This window comes from Crinia signifera, chromosome 8, assembly GCF_055691185.1.
Source record: "Crinia signifera chromosome 8, ASM5569118v1, whole genome shotgun sequence".
In the NCBI taxonomy this organism is placed as follows: Eukaryota; Metazoa; Chordata; class Amphibia; order Anura; family Myobatrachidae; genus Crinia; species Crinia signifera.
Window position 1 is genome coordinate 98,241,160 of NC_139224.1, and position 26,310 is coordinate 98,267,469.

Genomic DNA, 26,310 nt, shown 5'->3' on the forward strand with positions numbered 1-26,310 from the left:
AATGTGAAGGTATCATTATATTGTGATGAATAAAACACGGATAATGAGCTATATTATTTAAATCAAAAATATATTTTAGAAATAAAAAAAAAAAAAAAATAATGTCTAGCGATTCATGAAGCACAACCACGTCACTAATATTCTATATATAATCACAGCTGTAGCGTCAACGTAGTATATATTTTAAATTAAAAATTGAAGGATGTTGTTGATGGTGAGCCATATCTGTCATTTATTAATAAGAATTATTAATAATAAGAATAAGGGTTTTTATACAGGGCAATTTAGTGTCGAGCACTATATTCTGAAAACAGCTGTGTTTTGGGTAATATTCTATATATTTGTTATGCCAGTCTTTAACTTTGGAACACAACTCATGAATATTCAAATGAAACAAATGCAACACAGATGTGCTAACTGGCTGATGTGTATATATATGTTCTCCATGAGGAACCAGGCCACACATTTTGTAGGCAGAGAACTTGAAAACTTTTGTTTCACAGAAATATTCATAGAAAACTTGAAGATTTTGTTTCAGAAAGGAGGGGTGAGTCTATATTAATTTTCTAAATAAATATATATATATATATATACAATATTTCTAAATAGCATAGTTTTAATATTTTATAATATACATAGCAAGATGTTTTGTGGTCTGTACATTATACATATTGCTTTTAAAAATACAGTATATTGTGTTATTACAATTTACAGTTCGTTAATGTTAGTCATCGCAGATTACGGTATAACGGATGTGTAACGGCTGTATAAAGTGATTTTGTTATTATAGTGTAATTTTATAAGTTGGTTATCCACAATGCGGCCAGGTATGAGCAGGCTGCTGACTACACATGTGATATGGAGTAACAATATATATATGTATATACAATATTTCTAAATAGCATAGTTTTAATATTTTATAATATACATAGCAAGATGTTTTGTGGTCTGTACATTATACATATTGCTTTTAAAAATACAGTATATTGTGTTATTACAATTTACAGTTCGTTAATGTTAGTCATCGCAGATTACGGTATAACGGATGTGTAACGGCTGTATAAAGTGATTTTGTTATTATAGTGTAATTTTATAAGTTGGTTATCCACAATGCGGCCAGGTATGAGCAGGCTGCTGACTACACATGTGATATGGAGTAACAATATATATATGTATATACAATATTTCTAAATAGCATAGTTTTAATATTTTATAATATACATAGCAAGATGTTTTGTGGTCTGTACATTATACATATTGCTTTTAAAAATACAGTATATTGTGTTATTACAATTTACAGTTCGTTAATGTTAGTCATCGCAGATTACGGTATAACGGATGTGTAACGGCTGTATAAAGTGATTTTGTTATTATAGTGTAATTTTATAAGTTGGTTATCCACAATGCGGCCAGGTATGAGCAGGCTGCTGACTACACATGTGATATGGAGTAACAATATATATATGTATATACAATATTTCTAAATAGCATAGTTTTAATATTTTATAATATACATAGCAAGATGTTTTGTGGTCTGTACATTATACATATTGCTTTTAAAAATACAGTATATTGTGTTATTACAATTTACAGTTCGTTAATGTTAGTCATCGCAGATTACGGTATAACGGATGTGTAACGGCTGTATAAAGTGATTTTGTTATTATAGTGTAATTTTATAAGTTGGTTATCCACAATGCGGCCAGGTATGAGCAGGCTGCTGACTACACATGTGATATGGAGTAACAATATATATATGTATATACAATATTTCTAAATAGCATAGTTTTAATATTTTATAATATACATAGCAAGATGTTTTGTGGTCTGTACATTATACATATTGCTTTTAAAAATACAGTATATTGTGTTATTACAATTTACAGTTCGTTAATGTTAGTCATCGCAGATTACGGTATAACGGATGTGTAACGGCTGTATAAAGTGATTTTGTTATTATAGTGTAATTTTATAAGCTGGTTATCCACAATGTGGACAGGTATGAGCAGTCTGCTGACTACACATGTGATATGGAGTAACAATATATATATATGTATATACAATATTTCTAAATAGCTTCATTTTAATATTGTATCATTGTATTATACATAATGATTTTAAATAATGCGCTAGTTATCACATTTTCATGTGTAAAGCCGCACGCTATGCTGCCATGTATGCCTGTCTGCTGGCTAAACATGTGATATGGTGGGATTAGTCATTAGCATTGTTGGATCCCCTGTAATTAATTTTTATAGGCCGATCTATAGAATACAATGTCAGGAGGTATTCATAGATCAGGTTTTTGTGAGAGCGTTAATAGTTTTATGTGATTTTGTGCACGCAAATTTCGTTATGGAAACTTATCGTGTTATCTTTTATTATCAACAGTGCCATCTAGTGGTTGTTGCAGAAAACACCTTTGAACTTAAGCTATCAACAAAACGCCAACATGCAGGTGTGTATATGATATTTACAATAGTTTAACAATAGCTTATTGTATTGTTATTTCAACTTATTATTATTATTTATTACAGAGAAAGGAATACAAAACCATTAATGCAAATAAAATAAGTCTCAGAGACTTTCAAGATTTACCCAGCTTTCAACAGCAGTCAAATGAGCAGACAAATACATGTAAGTTTACAGACCAAAGACACATTGTTGTTGCTAGGGGCATGATTTGTTAAGGCACAGGGGCTATTGACAGGTTTTATAAATGTTACATTGTTGGTGTTAATTATTATTACCAGGTTCAGTTGTGTTAGTCACGGGTTCTGTTAAGACAAGCGCCCTATTGGTATTAATGTTACACGTGTTGATTGTATTTTTCGTTCTACAAAATTGTTGTGTTAATTTTTATTTTATTTTTTATGTATATATTATTTTTTATTAAATTGTTAATCCCATAAATCAGTTTCAGATGTCACAAATGACGCATCTGAAGTTGGATCATATGGTTCGGATTTCACAGTCGGGCCGGATCTGACGACATTCGAAAACCCATACGCAGCATACTCTGATTTGTCCGAATCGCAAAAATGTAGGTGATCATAAGCCGTCAAAAAAAAAAAAAAAAAAAAATGTGATGTATGTTAAAAAAAATGTGATATATTATTATTTCCAAAAATATGTCTCTCTCTCTCTCTCTCTCTCTCTCTCTCACGCTATCTCGCGCGAACTCTCACGTTCTCACTCATATATATATATATATATATATCCTGTTATATTCATTTTTATACAGCCTGTGATATTAATGTGTTATTTTTGTTCTCTGTTAGTATCGCCGATTATGTCGAAATCTGATGCAGAACACATAATGGATGATCTCTGGAATTTACCATCGGCAAAACACTATAAACAGCTATACCAGACCCCGGCTATACAAGGTGAATTTTGACGATTGGCTGGTGATGTTTTTATAATGTGTTTTTGTGTTAAATGTTACATATCGTCGCAAAATCATGAATAGTGTCCACAGGAGTTGTTGTTATCATGACTTAAATGACGGTTTTTTTTTTCTCAAGTCGGCGAATGTGTCGTTAATTGATAATATATGTATTACAGATGACATAGCTAGCCGGTATGAACCTACGGTACCTAGGGCCGATACGTTTGAAGCGGGACCATCCGGATACAGAGAACCGACATCGAGTGTTGGATCAAACGCCAAACAACCCAACAGCACATTGGCTAAAGGAGCAAAAAGAACACAGATCAGCGATCAAGCTTTCTGGTCATTGTTTAAAGGAACCATGCCGGCGCAAACCTTTGACAAATACCCGTGTATGTTTATTTATTTGGTTTCTTATATAGCACAACATTTACCACTGTTCTTTACAAATGGAAACCACAGGTATTAAACAGACTGTGTAGATGAAAACCGACAAGGAAGGTGGGGGTTGGGAGGTCTGAAGTTGTTATAAAGCGACTGTCTTTGTGGCCGCGTATGTGTAACTAAAACGGTGTGATTTTTATTACAGTAGGAACCACGCCGATGGAAAGATCTGGCAAATATTCAGGTGTGTAATGTAATGTTTATTTATTTAGTTTCTTATATAGGACCGCGTTCATCATTGTTCTTTACAAATGGAAACCACAGGTGTTAAACAGACTGTGTAGATGCAAACCGACATGGATGGGGTGGGTGTTTTGGGAGGCGGGTCTGAAGGTGTTATAAAGCGGTTGTCTTAGTGTCCGCGAATGTGTAACTAAAACGTTGTTATTTTTTATTTACAGCGGATCCGCGACGATTCGCAAAAATGATAGCAGCGGCCGGGGTTGCTCAACCACTCAATGCTGAAATGGATGGGGGTGAATCAGCTAAAACGGTGATCGACCCACAACTTCAAGAAGATGTATCAAGGGCCGAGATCATGGCCACCGAGCGCGACGATTTCAAGCCAAGCAAGCGGAGAATTACAAAAAGTCGAGTCGGTCAAGAAAACAAGGCCGATTTATCAGACCTTAAAAGAAGATTGAAATATTCGGAAGGTAGACCCGTGAGAAAAAGAATTGCATTACAAACAGTGCCAACCGTGAGTAATGTGGATTACCCGCACGCATTTACAACACCTGCAACACCTACTGAATCCGACATTGACATTGCCGGTAATACAAAGACTGTGAAGACTCGTAAAACTTTACGACTGTCAAGAGAGAGATACACGCCGCTGACGGATGATGATGTCATCGTAATTTCAGACACGCAGGAACATCATACTACAGAAACGCAAAGCGTGGTCAGTAACACGCCTGCAGATACATTATCCGCTAATGATGAGGACTTAAATGGTCAAACATTTTTTATCACCCCTAGTGAAGGGTCAGTCTCAGATACACCACAGAATGATGATGAGGCTGTAACATCTGTAGCCGGAATCCCTGATAAAGTAATGGGTGATGATTACACAAAACTGCCCAGTGTTTTTACCACGGTCGGCGAGGCAACCGCATCGGACGGTGTGGATGCCCCGCCGACCGTGGTATCGACAGACATAGTTGATGGGGGTCAGAATGTGGAACAATTAGGACAAGATGCGGAAATACAATACTACGCGGTCATGGGGAGGATGCGTGAGCATATAGGGTACATGCGTAGAAATGTCAATACCATGTTGAACCGTATAAAAGATGAGCTTTATGGTTCAAAAAAGAAGCCAGAGATCATTAAAGAACTTGTAGAAATGTACATGAATGTAACATCAAATCATATATCAGAGACCGTGAGGACTAGGGATTTTATTAAAGCGAACATGTATCATTTTGCCGAGATAATTGAAACGGATCCGTGACTAGGCATGGTGGGTTATGGGTTGAAACGTAATTTACATGTGTGTAAAAAAGCCCCAAGAATTAAAGCAAATGTACCGTGCAAAATCTCACACTTATTTCGCCGTTCGAAAATAAAACAGGCTTTAAAATGCATATACAGGCTGAGAAAGCGTAAACAACGCAGGGGGCGATGCACAACCCCAACCCCCGGTGCACAGGCTGACAAATCACCGGACCAACCATTACCGGGTGACGCTGCGTCACCTGACAATGTTGAACACCCCGCAACGCCCATGCATAATGACATAGATGGGGGTGCGCCACCCGGTAATGGTGAAGGTCGGCGAGATGTGTACTTAGAAGCTGTTAACAGGTATGAGCGACACCATCCTAATTTCAGAGCTATTGAGTATCATAATCATTTTCAATTTGTTAATTTGGAAAGAGTTACATCATTTGCAGAGGGTGTTGAAGCCGTACACAACGCTATACAGGTTATGATTGATGAATTCATGGTTGGTGTTGACCCTAATGATCGTGTACAGTTAAGATTGGAGGGGGGTGGTTTACACAACGCCATCTACTCACACCGAAAGCCGCAAGAATCATTAGACGCTGTCAGTTTCTTGAATCAAATTACAAACACTCTTCAAAGTAACGCTGAATTCTTATTAGGCACGGGTTTAAGGTTTGTGATCACTGTTTTTAGAAATAGAGCGGGTGGGGCCCTAACTGGTCGCGGCCTTAGACGCATTCCATACAGCTTAATTATAGAAAGGCGCAGAAGACACCTGTATGATTTCAACAATACGCACAATTATTTGTGCTTTGCGGCATCGATCTGCAAACTTCTGGATAAAGGTAATGCCACAGACGCTGAAATACACGATCGGGCGCTTCAAATTCATAAGGATTTGAACCTACCGATCGATAAAGCAGTCAGCTTTAGCGACGTTGTTGTTTTTGAAAAACACTTAAAAACAAAAATTACAATATTATATCATAATAATCGTTCTTGGCATTACTATTCTTCAGAATCGCGCTACGGTGATACCCTGTATGTATTATATCACGATTCACACTATTATGGCCTGATTAATATCTGCGCATTTCTCGGATCGAGATATTTCTGTTCCTTATGTAATCGAACTTATGAGCGCAAAAATAGCCACGATTGTCTTTTCTTTTGTAAGGCTTGTCACAGACAAGCGTGCGCTGATGATGGGGCTTCCGCATTAAGATGTTCGGTTTGTAGGGTGTTTTGCAGATCGCGTGAATGTTTAGAGGAGCACAAATCCTTAGCTTTAGATCGCAAAATATCCTGTCTTGAACATGTTTATTGCGACAGGTGTTGTCTCTACCGTCGCAGGTCTCATGAGTGTCAGGGACTAAAGTGTTCTACTTGCAAGGCATATGTTGATGGGTTTGCGGATCATTTGTGTTACATACAGCCCATCAAAGCGGAAGAACCCACCACCAAATACATCTTTTTTGATTTCGAATGCACGCAGGAGACAGGTATACATATACCAAACTACTGTTACGCTCTCACATTAATGGGTGAGAAATCCTGGGAGTTTAAGGGCAAAGCTTGTATCGATGATTTTGTAAAGACGTTCATGAAACCAAAATTTGCGCATTACACATTCATAGCCCATAACGCTGGGCGGTATGATTCGTATTTTGTATTGAACAAGATCATCAAAGAACGGTATACAGTATCCCTCATCTCTAATGGCGGAAACATAATGTGTATCACAATAAAAGATCTGAAGATTAGGTTTATAGACTCTCTCAATTTTCTCCCCATGAAATTGAGCAGATTTCCAAAGGCCATGGGATTTGATGGCGTTAAAGGTCATTTCCCGCATTTTTTTAACACAGCCGATAACCAAAATTACATAGGGATCATGCCCTCAATAGAATATTTTGGCCTACAACACATGATGCCTGAGGAGGCCGCTGATGTTACAGAGTGGTACGAAAAAAACAAACACAAGGCGTTTAATTTTCAAAAAGAATTAATACGATATTGTAAAGAGGATGTCAGAATATTGCAAAAAGGGTGCGCAGCTTTCAGATCAGCCGTTATAGCCATGACAGAACAGGAGTTTGTAATAGCGGCAGAGAAAAAAGATGTAGCCGTTAAACGTCACGTTGATCCATTCCAGCTGACGACTTTAGCGTCGGTTTGTATGGCTATGTATCGTTGTAAATATTTACAGGCAAACACATTGGCTCTTGTACCGGGTGATAACTATCACAAGACCCAGAAGCGTTACTCAACACCAGCCATACAGTGGTTAATGTACATAGAACACAAAGAAGGTGTGAGTATAAGACACGCTTTACAAGGTGGTGAGAAGAAAGTCGGTAGATACAGTCTGGATGGTTACGCCGTGATTAACGGCGTGCCAACAGCTTTTGAATTCCAGGGGTGTTTTTATCACGGTTGTGACAACTGTTACAAAACCGATGATGAAAACAATCTGACTAAAACAACCTACGGTCAACTGCGGCACAAGACACAGTTAAGGATACAATACCTTAAACGGTGTGGATTTCAGATAAGGGAGATGTGGGGGTGTGAGTGGAAGAAAATGAGGGAGACTGATGAGGAGCTTCAGGTTTTTCTGAAAGGTTTGGAAATCCCTGACCCCTTGGATCCTCGTGATGGTCTTTATGGCGGCCGCACTAACGCCATAAAACTTTATCACAAGACAGAGTGCGATGAAAAAATACACTATTTTGACTTTACTAGCCTATACCCATTTGTCAACAAGACCAAAACATATCCTATACGTCACCCACGCATCATTTATAAGGACTTTGATGATGTCACAAAGTATTTCGGTTTTGTTAAATTAAAAATTAATCCTCCGCGAGGCCTTTTCTTTCCAGTTTTACCGGTTAAAATGAATGGTAAGTTAATGTTTCCGCTGTGCCGCACATGCGCCGAATCTGGACAGTGTGAGCCGTGTGTTCATGACTCAGAAAACCGCGCCCTAACCGGTACATGGTGCACAGTGGAGATAAATCTTGCTATAGAAAAGGGATACAAAGTGTGTAAAATCTATGAGGTGTGGCATTTTGATGAGAGATCTGATGATCTGTTTTCAGGTTACATTAAAACACACCTCAGAGATAAACAGGAGGCTTCTGGTTACCCCGATTGGTGTACAGACTCTGTGAAACAACAAGAGTACATAGACGCGTATCAAAAAAATGAGGGCATAGCTTTAAGACACGAACACATAAATGTCAACCCCGCCAAAAGACAAATTTCTAAATTGTTTTTAAACTCATTATGGGGTAAATTTGGTCAACGTAGCAACATGCCCAATACTTGTCTAGTGACAGATCCTGATAAGCTTTTTGAATATGCCTTTCAACCACACTATGAGGTGTCTGCTTTAGACTTCATAGACTCAGAAACTGTTATGGTCAACTGGAAATACGCCAAAGACCATTATACCAGGTCTTCAACAACAAATATATTTATAGCTGCATTTACCACAGCGCACGCCCGCGTCGAGTTGTACAACCTATTGGATAGATTACAAGATAGATGTCTGTATCACGATACAGATTCTGTAATTTTTGTCAGCAGGCCCGGTGACTGGAATCCGCCATTAGGCGATTATCTAGGGGAGTTGACCAGCGAACTACCATCTGGTACGCATATAACAGAGTTTGTTTCAGCCGGCCCCAAGTCATACGGCTATAGACTAAGCAACGGCAAGACGAGCCTCAAGGTCAAAGGTATAACGTTGAATGTTTGTAATGAGCAGCACGTTAACTTTGACAGTCTGAAAGAACTGGTCTTAGATTATCCTTTAAACCCCAAAGGCGAGGATCAGAAAAAAATTGTGACCAGGCAGCCCGGTATAGTACGTGTGAAAAAGTACTGGCAGATTGAAACCCGTATGCTGCAGAAAACGCAAAAGTGCGTTTACACTAAACGTAACCTCACGGATAATTTTACAACCCTACCATTTGGTTATTAGGATAATTTTACAACCCTACCATTTGGTTATTAAGATGGATATCCGTTTTCAACACCCCTTCTCCTGTATTTTAGCCGGACCCTCCAATTCGGGGAAAAGTTATTTTGTGAAAACGCTAATACAACACGCATCCACACATATGACGCATGTACCTGATAATATTGTTTGGTTTTACACCTGTTGGCAACCGATATATGACCAACTTCTGAGTGCTCACCCTGGTATGCGTTTTATAGAGGGGTTGCCCGAGTCATTTAGCGACGACCAGCTTTTTCCCCCTGATAAGATTAATTTAACGGTGATAGATGACTTGATGGATGCTGCGAGTAATAATTCTGAGGTTGAGAAAGCGTTCACAAAGTATGTGCACCATCGTAATCTCAGTGTCATGTACCTTGTGCAAAACATATTTTGTCAAGGTAGAAAGAGCAGGACTATACATTTAAACACAAAATATATGGTCCTGTTTAAAAACCCCAGGGATAAAATGCAGGTTAGCATTCTGGCTAGACAAATGTACCCATCAAAATATCGTTTTTTTCTTGAAGCCTATGAGTCCGCTACGGAGCCTCCATACGGTTATTTACTGGTTGATTTAAGAAACAATGCCCTTGATGATTATCGTTTACGAAGCGGTTTATTTCCCCCCGACACACCAGTAGCTTATGTTGTTAAGAAGCGGGGTTCTAAATAGCTATAACCGCGCATCCTATAGTCATTCATTACCACTTCTAACAGCTGTGAACATGTCGACCAGGATAAGGCGTAATTGGGCCCTTTTAAAAACCCTCATTAAAGCCAAACCGGCCCAAAGAAACGCTATATTATCCAACGCTTCAAACGATTTGGTGACAGCCATATGTGAGATTGCTCTCAATACGCTTAAAGGTAAAATACCCCTGTCACAGCGCCAGTTGAACTACCTTAAAAAGAAGAGGTCCCTTATAAAATCGCTTTGTAATAAGAAATGCGCCATTGGGAAAAAGAAGAGGTTGGTGAAACAGTCGGGTGGGTTCATCGGATCGTTGCTAGGATTTGCCATTCCATTAATTACCGGACTACTGTCTAATCGGTGATGGAATACTCTGAGAAAATGTATCTGGTCCCCCAGCAACAGATAGACCGTTTAAACAACAAACCAACCGGCGATGATATACGCAAAACAGCCACGCAAAGCCTAGATGCTGAGATCATAAGTATACTACATAATAATGCTTTATCAGAGTATGAAAAGGCAAAACGCTACACAGCTGTGTTACAGAGATACCTGGTGTTGAGTAAACAAACTGATAGAGAAATGTCAACTTTAACGCTTTTATCACCCGGTGCAAATGCTGTTGAGGATACAACTAACCCAACACAAGACGATGCTACCGACGCTGTTTACCACGATGTCTTGAACAGTGTTAATGCGCGGTATAAAAAGAACTGTGAAATACTAATGAGTAAAATGGTTCGCTCTAAAGACATTGCGAATTGGGACCGCAAGGGTGTGTTTATGTATAAAGGTGTCACAGTGCCAGGATCCAATGTGTTAGACTTGATAAGGGGTATCACGCAAAACCACAGCGTGACGAGTCATAAAATGCCTAACGGATGGATTGAATTTATGCGCGCTATGGCTGAGTTGAATATCCCGTCCACTGTAGTTGGTAATGCATCAAACAGATTACAGTTAGATCGCTTAAAAGCTGAAATCTACGATGATGAAATTGGCAATGTAAATATAGCCTCCCCAATACACAACATTAAAAAAAGTCGTATAAATGTTTTAAATTCCCCCGGGTTAACAACGCCACACGGATACTTACTACCGAGGAAAAGATCCGTAAATCTGTTTCAGGATTCGCAGTGGTTGAACCTTTAACATATAACTATTTTATAATGTTTTTATACGATGTATTTTTTTTTGTTTGTTTAATTTGTACGATGACGTTTAATTTGTATTGTATCATGTATTTAGTGTATTGTTTTAACTGTAAAGTTTATCGTGTTATTCGTGATTATTTTGCTGTAAATACATTTTGTCTGTACCAATAAAATATGATTATGATTTATAAAATGCTGTTTTGTTCTTTGATTCTAACCAGTTTGTCTGCAAAAATATGCAATCACACGGTATAAAGTTCAATAAGCAAGATTTTTTAATAGAAAGTAACCATAAGCAATGTACATACAGCGCTTCAATCACAACATTAGTTACAAGTTACACAAACAATTTTGTATTACACATTATTTTTATCAAACACATGTTGGTTACTGGTGACACAGGACTGTATACAGTTACCCGTATATCGACTCAAACAATGACTTCTAGGGAGACGTCTTACAAAGTTTGATACATAGCGATCATTACGTTTTGTATCAAAACTAAAACGGCCCAACACATCTGTATATTTGTAATTTTTACACATGAAAAATATAAAGTATATACAATATTGTCCACAAACGGTACTGTTAAAACCTTGCAACTGCTTATTTTGGTGATAAATTCTTTTTGAATTTGAGTTTAAAAAATTTATTATGGCCTTTGGGAATAGGGGGTTGTCAGGTTCTAAACCGTAAGAGTCCAAAAAGTAACACTCGCGCTGGTTGTTAAAATAAACGGCCAACCAATGCTCCCCCGGTTGGGCGCTGGTGTGTGTGTTGATTACAAACGCGCAGGGGTATTGCGATAGTTTACCGCTCGGAAGCATATCACACGGGTAGGTCCCTTTAAAAAACAGGCGCGTCACCGGATTAGCGTACAGTATACAATTTATCTGCAATGTGTTCATATCGCTGATGGGGTGATGAATATTGGTAAATATACGATAAATATAAAAATTATTTATTTCATTTATAGATAATCATACAGCACATCGCGCCGCTGGTTGATCTCGATGATATTATCAAATAATGCGTATATTATTATGTTGACTGTCCGGTCTAGCGCTCCTGCAAACCGGAATTCAGCTCGTAGATTTCCGGTTCTGATTAGAGACAGATGCTCCGCGCATTCCTGTTCAGGCGACAGATCAAAAGCAAATAGTGTGTAGCCGTTGAGGTACTCTTCACGGTCAATTAGTATACCCGAATCTGATTTCTGTTTATTTGTGATCTGAATGAGCGACATATACTCGCGAACCGCATTACCGTGTTCAAAGTCTGGTTGAAATGGTTTGGCCGGATGCGGTGTTCCATCCAGGTATAGGGATGCGAAGTTTACATTTTTATGTTCAAACCGTAGAGGGTTTTTGTCATAGGCTCCTGAAAACGCTTCATTATCTACAAAAGCGGCTATAACGGTTTTTGGCACCTGTCCTAAAAACAGGTTTTCTAAATTAAATACGCGGCTCCCCGTCGGTATGCTATAGATCTTCATGCCCACTCTATCGATCGCATATTTGGCGTTGGTGGTCAGTAAGGCCTGGGCGTGTCCAATCCGGACGGCGGGTGAGACCTGAACCCTTTTCACAAACAGGGACGCTGCAACAATCTGAATTTTAAAGGCCTCCGCTTCAGCAGACATTAAGCAGAAAGCATCTTTGTTTCTGATGAGTTTTATCTTCAAGTCCACGGCGTTCAATATTAGTTTATGTTGATGAAAAAGGTCACAGTGTAGCGGCCCCAATAATTCAACCGTTCGACTTTGTGCCGTTGTTCTTGCCCTTTTTATAAACCCTGTGTTTACACCATCCAGGGTTCTTGTGTTGTGTTCTCCAGCCACATCTTTGTAGAATAATCCAGTTGTGTGTTTTGTGGATAGCGCATCTGAGCTATAATTCAGTATGGTCTCTATGTAGGCCCTATAAGCGTAAAGATTATTGGACTGCGATATTAGCCTATCGCCCAAAGTGACATCAACCTGACTAAATAAAGTTGCTATGGGGTAATTAATAAGAGCGACCTTGGCGTCTTGAGGTATAGCCGTGTTATCAGGCCGTACGATCTTGCAGGTCACGTACAGCAACGTGTTGTTCAGATCGTAGTAGTGTTCACCGCTGGCCGCTATGTAGAATTCAAGCGGCGCGGTCTCGGATAATGCCGCCAAAGGTTGAACTTCGACGTAGAGGCTTTTCTCTACGCTGGTCTGCGTCGGTGGTACGTCAAAAAGGTCAAGTTCAGATTTTGCGCATTCCATGGATTCATTGTGTATGAAAGACATGCTTAAAAAATATCACCGACCCTTCGCTTCGGTTTCCTTTTTTTAATTAAGCCGCGTCTGCTCCGTTTTTTGTTTAAAAGGGGTCTGCACCATGTCGGAAGTCGTATTGCCCGCTTCCGTTTATTTTTAGCCGCCCCTTTCCTGGCATAGATTAAACCTGATCCATCTTGCTTCGCTTGATTTGCGTCGTGTATTTTGCTCACAACAGCCGCTGTGGCTTGTCCGATGACGTCTTTCGCGATGTTGCGTGCTGCATTCTTCACGTGGGGCTTTGCTATCGCCAGCCCTCTTCGGAAAAGCGGTACCGCTTTTCTGAACAGGCTTCGAAAAATTCCACCTAAACCGCACCCGTACATATACGCGCTGCCGTGAAAACCGGGTAATCCATTACCGGCCTGTGTTTTATAATATTGCGCGTAGAGCCCCGGGTCCCCATAATTTTTAACGGCCACCATTGTCTTTAATAAAATTCGGATTTGCGGCGTCTGAAATGTAGTTTCACGTTCGCTTTCCCAAACTTGAATGACATGTTTTCGTTCTGATCATTCTTTATCTCTATGGCTATAGTATCAAAATGCGTCTTGCACAACGGAACATAATCGGGCTTCTCATACCGTATAGTGACCATCTCGTTGTTACGGCCCTTTATTTCAACGGTGCGCAACAACGGAACATAACTATCACCGACCCTCTGATGTTCGATAATATCTGTGTACACGAAGAGCGTATATTGCCCGCCGTTGATGTCGGCGCACGGTTTTAAAAACTTAGTTTTCGGGTATAACCCCAGTATTCTCGACAATTTAGGACCGGCTGTGATGTTGTACATCGCCTTGTTGTCGATGATTATCTCTCGTTCAAGCGGATCGTACAATAGTTTTAAACCATCCAGTTTATGTCGGTCAATTTCAGCGTTGAAAGAAAACAGTAACGCCCCGATGGTTTCATAAAACCCCGGTTTAACGCAAACCCTCGTTGCTGTACCGCTCGTCCCATCCCACTTTGTTATTTTCAACACACAATCACGCACATCGATTGTATTCCAGGTGTGTGGGTATTGTATTTCTGTAAGAGCTACTTCCCAATCTCCACTTAAGTCTATAGGCCTTGCTAACTTTGTGGTATAGTCAGAAATCTTATTTTGTGGAAATGTATCGGCTGAGGCGTTACTCGGCAATGTTATGTAGAAGGGTTTGTCATCCATCTTCCTCTTTGTTTATATATCTTTTATCTCCGATGCAGCGACCCAACTGTTAAATTTTGTGGGGTATCCACGCCACTTGACTAATACGTGTTTCCTCCCTCTAACCGTCTTATTTTTTAAAATCTTCTCCACTTTGTAAATCCTATTATAGTTTTTCGGTATACTTTGAAGTTCTTCGGGGTAAAAACTACCCGTTATAGCCTCCCCGTAGAGATCCTCCAACGTGTAAAGCGGCTTAAGTCCTTTAGTGTTCACGCCGCGTATTACAAATATTTCCTCAGAAAAACTCTGTTCGTAACCTTTCTGAAATATATCCTTATATTTTGAGATACGAACGTGGTCCCCGACCGCTAAACAAGCCTTTGTTTTCTTACTTCTAAAGTAATCGCCATATATCGTCTTGAAGACATCCAGCGCATTAGAGCCATCCACCTCATTCGGCGCCCGCTTAATCGTTCTATGGTATGTGTTATTATAACTGGTAATGAACGCTTGTAAAACGTCTATATATCGGTATGTATTATTCGCCGTGAAATATCGCCACATTCGTGTTTTTAAAGTCCTATTGAAGCGTTCTATAACGGCTGCTTTCACATCATTATTGGTTGTGAAATGTTGTATACCGTATTTTTCTAACAACTTTTTTAGGACTTTGTTTAGAAACTCTTTACCATTATCGGTTTGTAGTTTCCGCGGTACGTCCCCCTGTTGGAATAATTTTTCAAAAGCCTTAGCGACAGTCGTCGCGCTCTTAGCAGTCAGACTTTCAGCCCAGGCCCTCTTACTGAATATATCGATGACGGTTAGTATGTATTTTACGCCGTCGTTGTGCTTTGCCAGATCTATGAGCGATACCAAATCACATTGCCACTGTTGATTTATATCCGATACGCATATCATATTCCTTTTATAGTTTTTTCTAGCCGGTTTGTGCAATGTGTACGCGTCTTGCTCTTGTAACCATTTTCTCACATCGGATCTTTTAAATTTATTTTTCAAAGCTTTATAATATTTATCAAAGCCGCAAAAACTCCCCGGCTTTAATACGTTATAATACCTGGCTTTCAGCCGGCTGTTTTGATGATCGGCGTTGCGCGACATCCTACACAAATCAAATTTGATATAAAACAAGATCTACATTTCTACGAATTATATATCTGTTGTATACCATATTTTTCTAACAACTTTTTTAGCATTATGTTTAGAAATTCTTCCAGCTGATTAAGATAACATTAAGCGTACTTTATATATGTGTTATTTCACATAACCAATATCAGTGTATGAAGTTACAGTATCAAACCAATTATATTTTAATACGGGGGTTAATATTATTTATACCACTTTGATATCAAACGTGATACGGGCTATCACACGCTATCAAGTTTGATAACATAGTGTATAAAAGGGCGTGGACAAACTGTATAAAAGGGGCGTGGACCTGTCAAAACCAATTAGTTTGAAGAAAAAGTGTGCCTTATCTACTACAGTATATATTCAACAACCAACTGCCCCCCCCCCCCCCCCCCCACCGTTGGATACTGTTGGCCCGGGTGGGACGCAGGAATGCCCCAACCCCCCCCAATAAAAAAATAACAGGACTGTCCTGCGAAAATCAGGACAGTTGAGAGGTATGCTAATGAGTACCCAGCTTGAGGTGAGGGTTATTTATTAAGTCTTATTAAGTTATTTATTAAAGGTGCCCATACACGCACCAATTTTGCAGTGCGTTTTGTGTTAAATAGCATCGCATTGCATGCGTTGTGCATACGATGCGATCAAAAGACAGTACAAAAAGTATGTGCAGCACATACTTTTTGTACTGTGAGATGAGATGCCGAGGGAGTGCGCATCTCATCACATACATTGCACCGGGAAAATAGGTGCGTGTATGGGCACCTTAAGACAGAGATAAAGTACCCACCAATCAGCTCCTGTCATTTTTTAAACACCGCCTGTGACATACCTCCCAACTTGCAACTTGTACTTTAGAGGAAGGAGAACCTGCTGCTCCTGAAATGGGGGTGGGGCTCTGACTGGAGGGCTGGCTGGCCAGGCGAAAGGGTCCGCGGTTTGCCTGAGCAGCCCCCAGCTCCCTCTCTGCACTGAAAGATGCCATGCGCATGGCATCTATCCAACAATCACTGTGTGACCTGCAGGCGGGACAAAGGGACAGTCTCCAATTAGCGGAACTGTTCAGCTGTAATCAGGACATTTGGGAGGTATGGTGTAACATGGCAATTAGGCATAGTTGCCAACCCTCCTGCATTCTACAGGAGACTCCCTAAAATAACACCAATCTCCCTCTCTCCCTCATTAGTCTAGCAATCTCCCTCATTTCACCTAGCCCACATTACATGGGTACATTTTTGGGGAAAAAAGGAATGAGAGACAGATACATTTACATTGAATCATCAGCGCCATTTCCCAGCACTTTACCAAGTATAGTAGCTCTTACTAACTGCTCTGGGGCTCATCTACATTTGGATATAAGTAATTTTAAAAGTTTCCTCTCAGATGTAGCAGTACACACCCACACTTCGAGATGCCTCTTTGACAATATATTTTCACAATCTCTCCATATTTGGAACAAGACACGCCCTTTGGGTGGAGCATGACACGCCCCCTCAATAAGGCGGTGCACAAAATTCTCCTACCAATTCTAATCTCCCTCAAACTAGTTTTCAAAAGTAGGCAAGTATGCAATTAGGAGCTTAATGCCTGGTACTTTATCTCCATCCATGTTATCTGATTCCAAGGAAAAAGACCCCCTTGTATCGTATATTTCCCCATATAATTATTAGTAAACAATCCTAAACTGCGCTCAGTTTTTATAAATCTCTCATAAATCTGAATTTTATATTATTTTGCACATAAATGTGGCTCATTATAAACAATGCACAAACGATACCCACTCCTCAGCCAACGATGCAGTGTAGACCAAAGTCACCAAACACCTTACATTTGAGAAAGAGCAGCTGATTACCCACAAGAAAGATGGCCGGCGCTGCCGCCTACTGTACTTCCTTTATTTGCCACGTGATCTAATCCTAACGTCATGACAGAGGTTTAACCAATCGGAATGGAGAGGGGAATTCGAAATGAATCGCCAGCTGGAAAACGGAAGAAGGTGAGACGGAGAGGATTTTGCCCCCTTATAGCGGCGTGTGTATGACGGTAAGGAAACACTGGTGCTATTTACTATGGTGCTTTATCACAGCGCTCGCTGCCAGGCCAGGGTGCAGTTGTTGTGTTATTGTGTACACCGCTTGCAGATCAGCGAAATGACATGTAATGTGGCTGCTACATTGCTGGTGATCTTGCATAGGGATGTGATCATTGGGAGATGTAGTTACGCAGCCTATTATAACTTCATTGTAGCAATATACATGAATAGTAATTAACATCTACGTGCACTACAGTGACTGCTACACATTTATTTGACGTGTAATTCTCGGAACTGCTGATCAACTTTATACACTCTAATATTTATGGCCAGTTGTACAAAATAGTAACTTACTGTTGCAGAAATAGCTTGTGAGTGATTGTATACGTTTTGTATCAAATATTTAGTATGCTTGTATCCACTTCATGGGCTTTCTCATTTATCTAATTACCTATATCTCCTGTACTTCTGACAGAGTAATTTGCCTTTTTAAACCTTCCTTCTGTTTAAGTATTTATTTAAGTATTTATATTCCTGCCACATTTGTGTTTTTCTTACATAAAGGACCCCATACATAAGCAATCATTTGTACAAATTCAGCATTTTGCACATAATTGTGTAAAAACTCAGATTAAAGATTCTGACTATAACATGATTGTAATTGGTAAACATTGTTTGTTTTGCCCACTGGGCTGGGTATTAAGTCTGGTCTCTGCTAAAACAGTTTGATTCACTATTACCGGTGTGAAAATGTAAAGGATTGATTTTAAAGCCTCATTTAAAACTATAAAATATTTTAGTGGGACTCAAGAGGGAAATAATTAAATGGACCATACCCTGGAACGCCGAACCAGACAGGCTCCATTCCGGAGCTGTGGTGTCCTGTCTGAGGGGTGCCTATGATAGCTGTCACTGGGGTAATGAGGCAGAAGTGATTACATCCTTGTGATGTGGTCCAGACCATCCTGGTTTTCATCACATCCCCAGACCATACAGGGAGGCTGTAATCCTTTACCACCCCCCCCCCCCCCCCCCCTCACACACACAAAGGAATGGACTCCCAAAACGATGTAACTCCCTCGCGACAGGTGTCACAGGGGCCCCCATCCGATGGGGTACTACAAGCTTTGTAATGGTAGTTTGTTGAATGGACCCTGTCCGTTACATCGTTTTGGGAGTCCGTTCTGGTTTTTACCCCCTAGTGATCATACTGTATATAAACAAGTTGCTACTACTCAAGCAGCACTTTGATTTATTGCTGTTTTTAGTTGTGTCATTGGGACATAGGCGACTTTTACATTTATGCTGAAAACAGAGCAAAAAAACATCTACATTTGACTTTTTCCCAGGTAGTGCAGTAGTCAAACACTAAATTCTGATATATTATATCATCTGGACATTATGTAAAGTTTCAAATATCTTATGCATGTACCGTTTCTTTGCTTTCCTGTCGGAACCCCTGAATCACCTCTGACATAGTATTACTGGATATTTCTGTATGACCTTCTAGTAATTTTTCCTCTTTCTTTTTCTAGAAAAATTATGACTTTGAAAATATGAGTTTGCTTTCTTCTGGCATTACTAGAGAGTCACCTGTAAAGGGAGAATGTATTATTGATATTAACATCCGCATTAATAAAGGAAGGAGTATTAACAATTTGTGAGAGAAAATGTTGCATCGAGGCCACCTTCCAGCTAACCGAGATAAAAACAGTACATATATCATTTCTGACTGTAGAAGTACTGCATCTCCAATAACGATGAACGCAGAGGCTCCTTTAAAGCTTCAAAGAAGGGAGACTATTGTCAAGGGGTCTCCTCAAGTGGAACAGGGACTAGACTGCAATAGCATTCAGTCAGATGAACCTGACAAACGTCTGACTTTACAGAGGAGGATAAGAACTGGTTCCATTGAAAAAGAAGACTCCAGCAAGAAGTTAGGTGTTAACCTCAAGCCTGCTTTGGAAAAGCAGGATGTAAAATCTAATTTACCTCCATCAAAAACAACCAGCACAGAGCGCTCCAGTCAGCCTGAATTAAGGAGCAAGGGTTTAAGTAGTGTAAATGGGAAATCGTATCAACTAAAATCTATTTTAAAATCGGACAATTTGCCTGTGAATGGCACCTCAGCTGATGTGAGGCTTCAGACCATCAAGGCCATAAAAGGAAAGGATTTGATGAACAGTCCAAATAGTTTTGGGCATGATGGTGTTAAGACGGCTGTACCAAGAAATGCGAGTGTAGATAAACCAAAAACACCAAGGAACGGGGCCTCTGGTTTGCCGAGGTCTGCATCTATTCGCGAAATGAGGAGCCCTGTGTTAACACCAAAGCGCCCAGTAGGAACTCTACCAGCTGCCAATAGGAAGAACCCTACTACAGTTGACCTTGCAGAAAAGATTCTGGAATCCAGCTTACCTCCTGTACCGTTACATGTGAAAGATGAGTCTAGCAGCTTAACCTCTAATGCTGAGCATGATCCTCACAAGGCACAGAACTGTGCAGTGACTGTGGCAGTAAGAGTCAGACCATTCAGTACCAGGTTAGTAGAACTACAGTATATTCTCTTGAGATAAATAATTATTATATTTATTAGTATAATAATAATAAGGGTACATTATTATTTATACCAGACTAAATATGGTATGCGATACGATTTTTTATTGTACAACCACCCTGATGGGTCCTTACAATGTTAAATCCCCCCCCCCCCCCACTATCAACGCCAACCTGAAGCGTGGCGAGCGGCGGCGGTATGCATCCTCCGACCCTTTTCATACCCCCACTATCCACGTCAGCGTGGAGTTGATTTTAGATAGTGTGGCGAGCGGACGCGGAATACATGTATAGTAATACGCGTCCCCTCGCGGGGCTCGCCACACTAATTATTACATTTTATTTATGTCACCACAAGTGGTCCGCAGTGAGCACACATTAGAACAATACAAGGTATTAAAGATAGATATGTCTGCACAGAATTATTCTAAGCATAATACAAATAGTCCATCACCATCCATTTTGATGTATCAATAATTAGGAATCTGTTCCTCTATATATTATATTTGGAGGAGTGCACCCAGGAACAAAGAATTGTAAACACAAGCTAAATGAAAATGTGTTCCTTTCATGGGGTGCTTTGTAGGACTATATTAATGACCCAATGAGGTCCAAATGCTTGTGTAAAACAACCTTTATGACATATGAGTGAAATCATGGTACTGGTTGACAGTCTACTGTTTGACCACTATTGGTCGACTGGTAGCAGGTTGACATGGTCAAAAAGCTGACATGCACTAGGTCGACGATGCCAATGGTCAACACTAGCAATAGGTTAACATGCCAATGGCCGACACATGAAAAGGTTGACATGAGTTTTTTACAATTTTTTTTTCATCCAGATGACTTGTTCATACTTGACAGTCCATGTGCGCTACATTTTGGATCGGATAAGTGTCTGAAGCATGCCGAGTGAGCATTGCTCTAATTGGGGTTGACATAGACTTGAAACACTCATGTTGGCCTTTTCCTGTGTCAACCATGTTGTCGACTTATTTCTTGTGTTGGCCTTCAGACAATGGGGTTTATTCTCATTCACTTCTTCTGGCAAATTCCTTCTTAGTTGGACAAAACCATGTGCAGTGCAGGTGGGGTAGATGTTACTTGTGCAGAGAGAATTAGATTTGGGTGGGTTTTACTTACTTTACAAAGTGAGATCTCTATTGCAGTGTAAAAATAAAGCAGTCAGTATTTTCCCTGCACAGAAACAAAATAACTCACCCAAATCTAATTCTCTCTGCACATGTTCCATCTGCCCCCCTGCAGTGCACATGATTTTTTCCATCTAAGAAGGAATTTGCCAGAAGGAGTGAACCAGAATAACCCCCAATGTCTCATAAATTGCATGGAAGTGTGCATCTTACGACAGATCGTGTACACATATTATACAATATTGAACTGAACCAAATTGTTACAATTGTGTACAATATTGCATAATGTGTATGGGCCCTTCTGTGAGAATGATAAATCTCTGGAGTAAAATAACCATACAAAGGTGTAGTGATACAAAGACGGATACATTTCAGGGAGGATTCTAAACAGGACTTGTATAACATAATAAAGAAACAATGGTACAAGAGTGGCCAATCCCAGGATCGGCGGGATCCTGGGATTTGGCCCCAATTTGGCCGGGATTTCGATTTCGGGATTGGAGTTTCCAATCCTGGGATTTTGGGATTAGCACTCGCTCAGACACTGCCCAGCTTCTACCGTCCTCGTCTATACTGCTTTATGCAGCGTGACCTGGTCACGCTGCACAGTCTCCAGCCGCACTGCCCACCCATATTGTTGTCCCAGCCGCCTGCCGGGCCAGGCAATGCAAATTTGAAGTGGCCTGGACATCTCCTTTCCCTTTTTTTTTTTTTTTTATAGTGAAACTGATCCCGGCAATTCTGGGATTGAGCATTTTTTAATCCTGCATTTTCCGGGATTGAAAAAATGCCTTGTGCATTTCTTTATGAACACCTATGTATAAAGAGGCTTTTTGCACATCAGCATTTATTTAAAAAAAATCCTTTAATATATGGCTAGCGAAAACAAACACCTGGGACAATCAAGAAAATGAACAGGAGAGATCTCACTGAGGCCCTTATTCAGATCTGATTGCAGAACAAATTTGTTTGGAAAATGAGCAAAACCATGTGCACTGCAGGTGGAGCAGATGTAACATGTGCAGAGAGAGTTACATTTGGGTGGGGTGTGTTGAAACTGAAATCTAAATTGCAGTGTAAAAATAATGCAGCCAGTATTTACCCTGCACAGAAATAAAATAACTCACACAAATCTAACTCTCTCTCTACATGTTACATCTGCCCCACCTGCAGCGCACATGGTTTTGCCCATTTTCCAAAACAAATTTGTTCTGCGATCAGGTCTGAATAAAGTCCCGAGAGAGAGCAATTTATAATTATATGTAGGCACAGCTAACACAATCTTCTTTCTTTCTTTTCACTTACATGTTAGCCTTTGCTGTTGGTTTAGCTTGATTTTACTTAAACACTACAAAATTGGAAAGATAATCTGGCTGGTTGGAATGCAAATATGAAAATTTATGTGAACAAATGACAATTGACCATTTGCTCCTAAACATGGAAAACAGACACAAATTGGTCATACACACTAGAAGATATGAAAGACAAAAGATATTGGTGAATAATTTCCCTTAAGCTGATCATGAGATAATGTGCATCCACACTGAACGATGGGTGCATGAGCAATATTGGCAAATTGACCTGCATGTCCAATGAGCCTGGGGGCATTGTTAAAGATATTAGGCATACACACTAGAAGATATTGCCATAAATATCTTTCAGAAGCCCCTTTCTGAACGAGATTGATGCCAATATCTTCTAGTGTGTATGGGCCTTTATGCAGATAACAGCTTTTGGAGAGGAGAATTGGTGGTGTTGTTGTGTAAAAATTATTTTAGCGTGTTGTCGGCATACAGGTGGTATTGAAGGCCATAGGAGCTTATGAGTAAACCCATCAAAGGGGAATAGAAGGGGGCCTAGCCAGAACCCCAGGGGATCATGGCAGGGAGGATGGAAGGGGGGTGAGGTGGAGCCGAAGGCAGGCAAAGGGAAGGAGTGCTTAGTGAGGTAACAGCTAAACCAGGCTAGAACCGTACTATAAATAAAGTTGAAATAGAGACAATCTGCCAGAAAGTGAGATTTTCTCCAGAGGTGCCCAGTAGTGCGTGAATTTTTTTTTTTTGCAGGAACCAGGTAATTTTTTAGTGCGGACAGAGGGGGACAAAGGCAATGACTGCAATTGAATAGAGTGCAGGGGCGAATGTGGAGTTATAGAAGGAGCCCGTCTAGTTGGTGTGGGCCATGGTGAATAGAGGAGAAATGAGTGTATCGATTTGAGAATAGGATAGTGGGGTACAGAGATCTGAGATTGTGTTTGGTGAGGGTTGGTCTTGGTGTGGGGAGGAGATGAGAGGGTAACAGAGAGTAGATGGTGGTCAGAGAGGTGGAAGGGAGAGTTGGAGAAGTCAGAAGGGTCACACTGTCGAGTGACGACAAAGGAGTGACCCAGTCAATAAGTAGAGGTGGAGAGGGCAAGAAGCATACATTTCCTGTAGAAGTGTTCTTTGCTTCTGAAGCATCCTTCCGGATGGTAAATCCTCCAATCCTACCATGTTTTGCATTAATACTGTGGTTCTAAACGAAATATAAATGGGTATGAATTCCTTATATGCTCAAAATACTGTATAATTCATGCTGATTGTTACAGGCAAATAGGTACACTTAATACATAAGGTACTTGTTTCCTAGCACGGCCACACCGATTTCCATTGGGGTGGTCGTGTCGGAAAAATCGCGTCGGTCGCATCGCATGCGACCAAATCGCATGCGACCGACCCGATTTTTTTAATTGAATCAAATGTGAATAGGGTCCCTGGGACCCGATTTTACATTGGATTCAATGTAAAATATTCCCTAGACCCCCAATTTTACACTCTGAACCCCATGGCACGATTGACGCCAACCCGAAGCGTGGCGAGCGGCGGCGGTGCGCGTCCTCCGACCTTTTCATTCCCCTACTATCCACGTCGGCGTGGAGTTGAGAATATAAAGTGTGGCGAGCGCACCGAGCCCAAAGCGTGGCGAGCGGACGCGTATAACTTCACAGGTATACGCGTCCCCTCGCGGGGCTCGCCACGCTTCGGGCCCGGTGGCTCGCTGCGCTCGCCACACTTTATATTCTCAACTCCACGCCGACGTGGATAGTAGGGGAATGAAAAGGTCAGAGGACGCGCACCGCCGCCGCTCGCCACGCTTCGGGTTCGCGTCAATCGTGGGGTGACGACGGGGCCATATATAATGTGAAATGGGTCATATTGGCCCATTTCACATTGTTTCCTATGTGAGATGGACTTAATCAAGTCCATCTCATCTTGTGCCATTATAATGGCACAAGACCGACGCAATGCTCCCGATTTCAATGTTAAAAATTATTTTAACATTGAAGTCTATGGAAAAATCGCGGGCATCGCGTCGGTCGCGTCGGGGGCAATGTTAATGGTCGCGAACAACGCGATGCCCGCGATTTCGCCTTTGCCGGCAAAATGGACCTGATGTCAAAGGAAATCGGGTCCATCGGGGGCATCGTGTACCTTAACTTTAAGGTACACGATGCCCGCGATTGTGGCCGTGCTAGGAAAACAAGTACCATACATAATAATGCATTATTTATACTGTAATGGATAATAAATAAAAAAAGCCAGAATATAATTTTGTGTGTGTTTCAATCTTTTGTACATCCCTTAACATCATTTTTATTATTTTAGGGAAATAAATGAAAATGACATGCAAGTGGTCTCTGTGACTGGCCAGGAGATCATTGTACAACACCCTGACTCCAAGCAAACACACAAATTTCAATATGACTTCTCTTTTTGGTCCTTTGAAAAATCCAATCCCCACTATGCAGGTCAAGAAAAGGTGTATGAGAAGCTGGCTGTTCCTCTACTAGAGTGGTCTCTCCTGGGATACAACACCTGCTTGTTTGCCTATGGTCAGACTGGATCTGGAAAGTCATATACGTATGTTTATAAATAAATTGTATGCATGTTTAGTTATCAATGTTTGCATAAAACAATCCTTGTTTTTACATGCTCTAACTGTTAAGCCCCGTACACACGGGGGAGATATATTGCTGAGCTGATGATAAAGAAACTGCCGGGGGAGCCCGGCAGTGGTAATCAGCTGGTCGCAGGAGCATGTTCCTGCGACCAGCGATCACTACAGGGGTAAAAACAGGAGCGCGCACCTGGCGATATATCGCCGGTGCACACGCCCATCGTGGGCAATATGATCGCTTAGCGACCATATTTCCCGCGATATTGTACAAAATCGCCCCCGTGTGTACGCACCTTAAGCCATGGGCCTCCTAGAATCTGTGCAGTCTAGGATTCCTCTGTATCAGAACTTACTAGTTAAAAGCCTATCAATATAAAGGCTTCTGCAAAGAACTTTCACTTTAGCCCACACACTGTCCACTGCACCCCCAGGCCCTTTACTGCTTTTACCTCCAATCTGTCTTTACAGCTCCCTCCCTCCATATCCAGCAAGTTTGAAACAGATCAGTGTCCTTGCAAAAATTGCTTTCACTTTATTACTTTTTTTTTTTTGCACACAATAGCCGTTATTCAGATCTGATCGCAGTACAAATTGTTTGGAAAATGGGCAAAACCATGTGCACTGCAGGTGGGGCAGATGTAACATGTGTAGAGAGAGTTAGATTTGTGTGAGTTATTTTGTTTCTGTGCAGGGTAAATACTGGCTGCATTATTTTTACACTGCAATTTAGATTTCAGTTTCAACACACTCCACCCAAATTTAACTATCTGCACATGTTAAATCTGCGCCATCTGCAGTGCACATGGTTTTGCCCATTTTCCAAACAAATTTGTACTGCAATCAGATCTGAATAATGGGCCCTACACACATGC

At 40.6% G+C, this 26,310-nt stretch overlaps 2 protein-coding genes across 2 annotated transcripts in view; both read left to right on the plus strand.

Annotated features, from left to right (window-relative positions):
* The first annotated feature begins 2,883 nt into the window (after positions 1-2,883).
* Positions 2,884-5,440, plus strand: LOC146027055 (uncharacterized). The gene is made up of 5 exons (XM_083158060.1): positions 2,884-3,043; positions 3,282-3,389; positions 3,568-3,786; positions 3,984-4,022; positions 4,240-5,440. Exons 2-5 carry the CDS (start codon positions 3,293-3,295, stop codon positions 5,292-5,294), a joined length of 1,410 nt encoding a protein of 469 aa, XP_083014186.1. The 5' UTR covers positions 2,884-3,043; positions 3,282-3,292; the 3' UTR covers positions 5,295-5,440.
* A 12,240-nt stretch (positions 5,441-17,680) lies between these two features.
* KIF14 (kinesin family member 14) overlaps positions 17,681-26,310 on the plus strand; it is a 76,458-nt gene continuing 67,828 nt past the window's right edge. Inside the window, exons 1-3 of the mRNA XM_083156857.1 lie at positions 17,681-17,806; positions 19,331-20,337; positions 25,147-25,401. Coding sequence (XP_083012983.1) covers positions 19,466-20,337; positions 25,147-25,401 — 1,127 coding nt within the window. The 5' untranslated portion in view covers positions 17,681-17,806; positions 19,331-19,465. The remainder of the gene's footprint in view (positions 17,807-19,330; positions 20,338-25,146; positions 25,402-26,310) is intronic.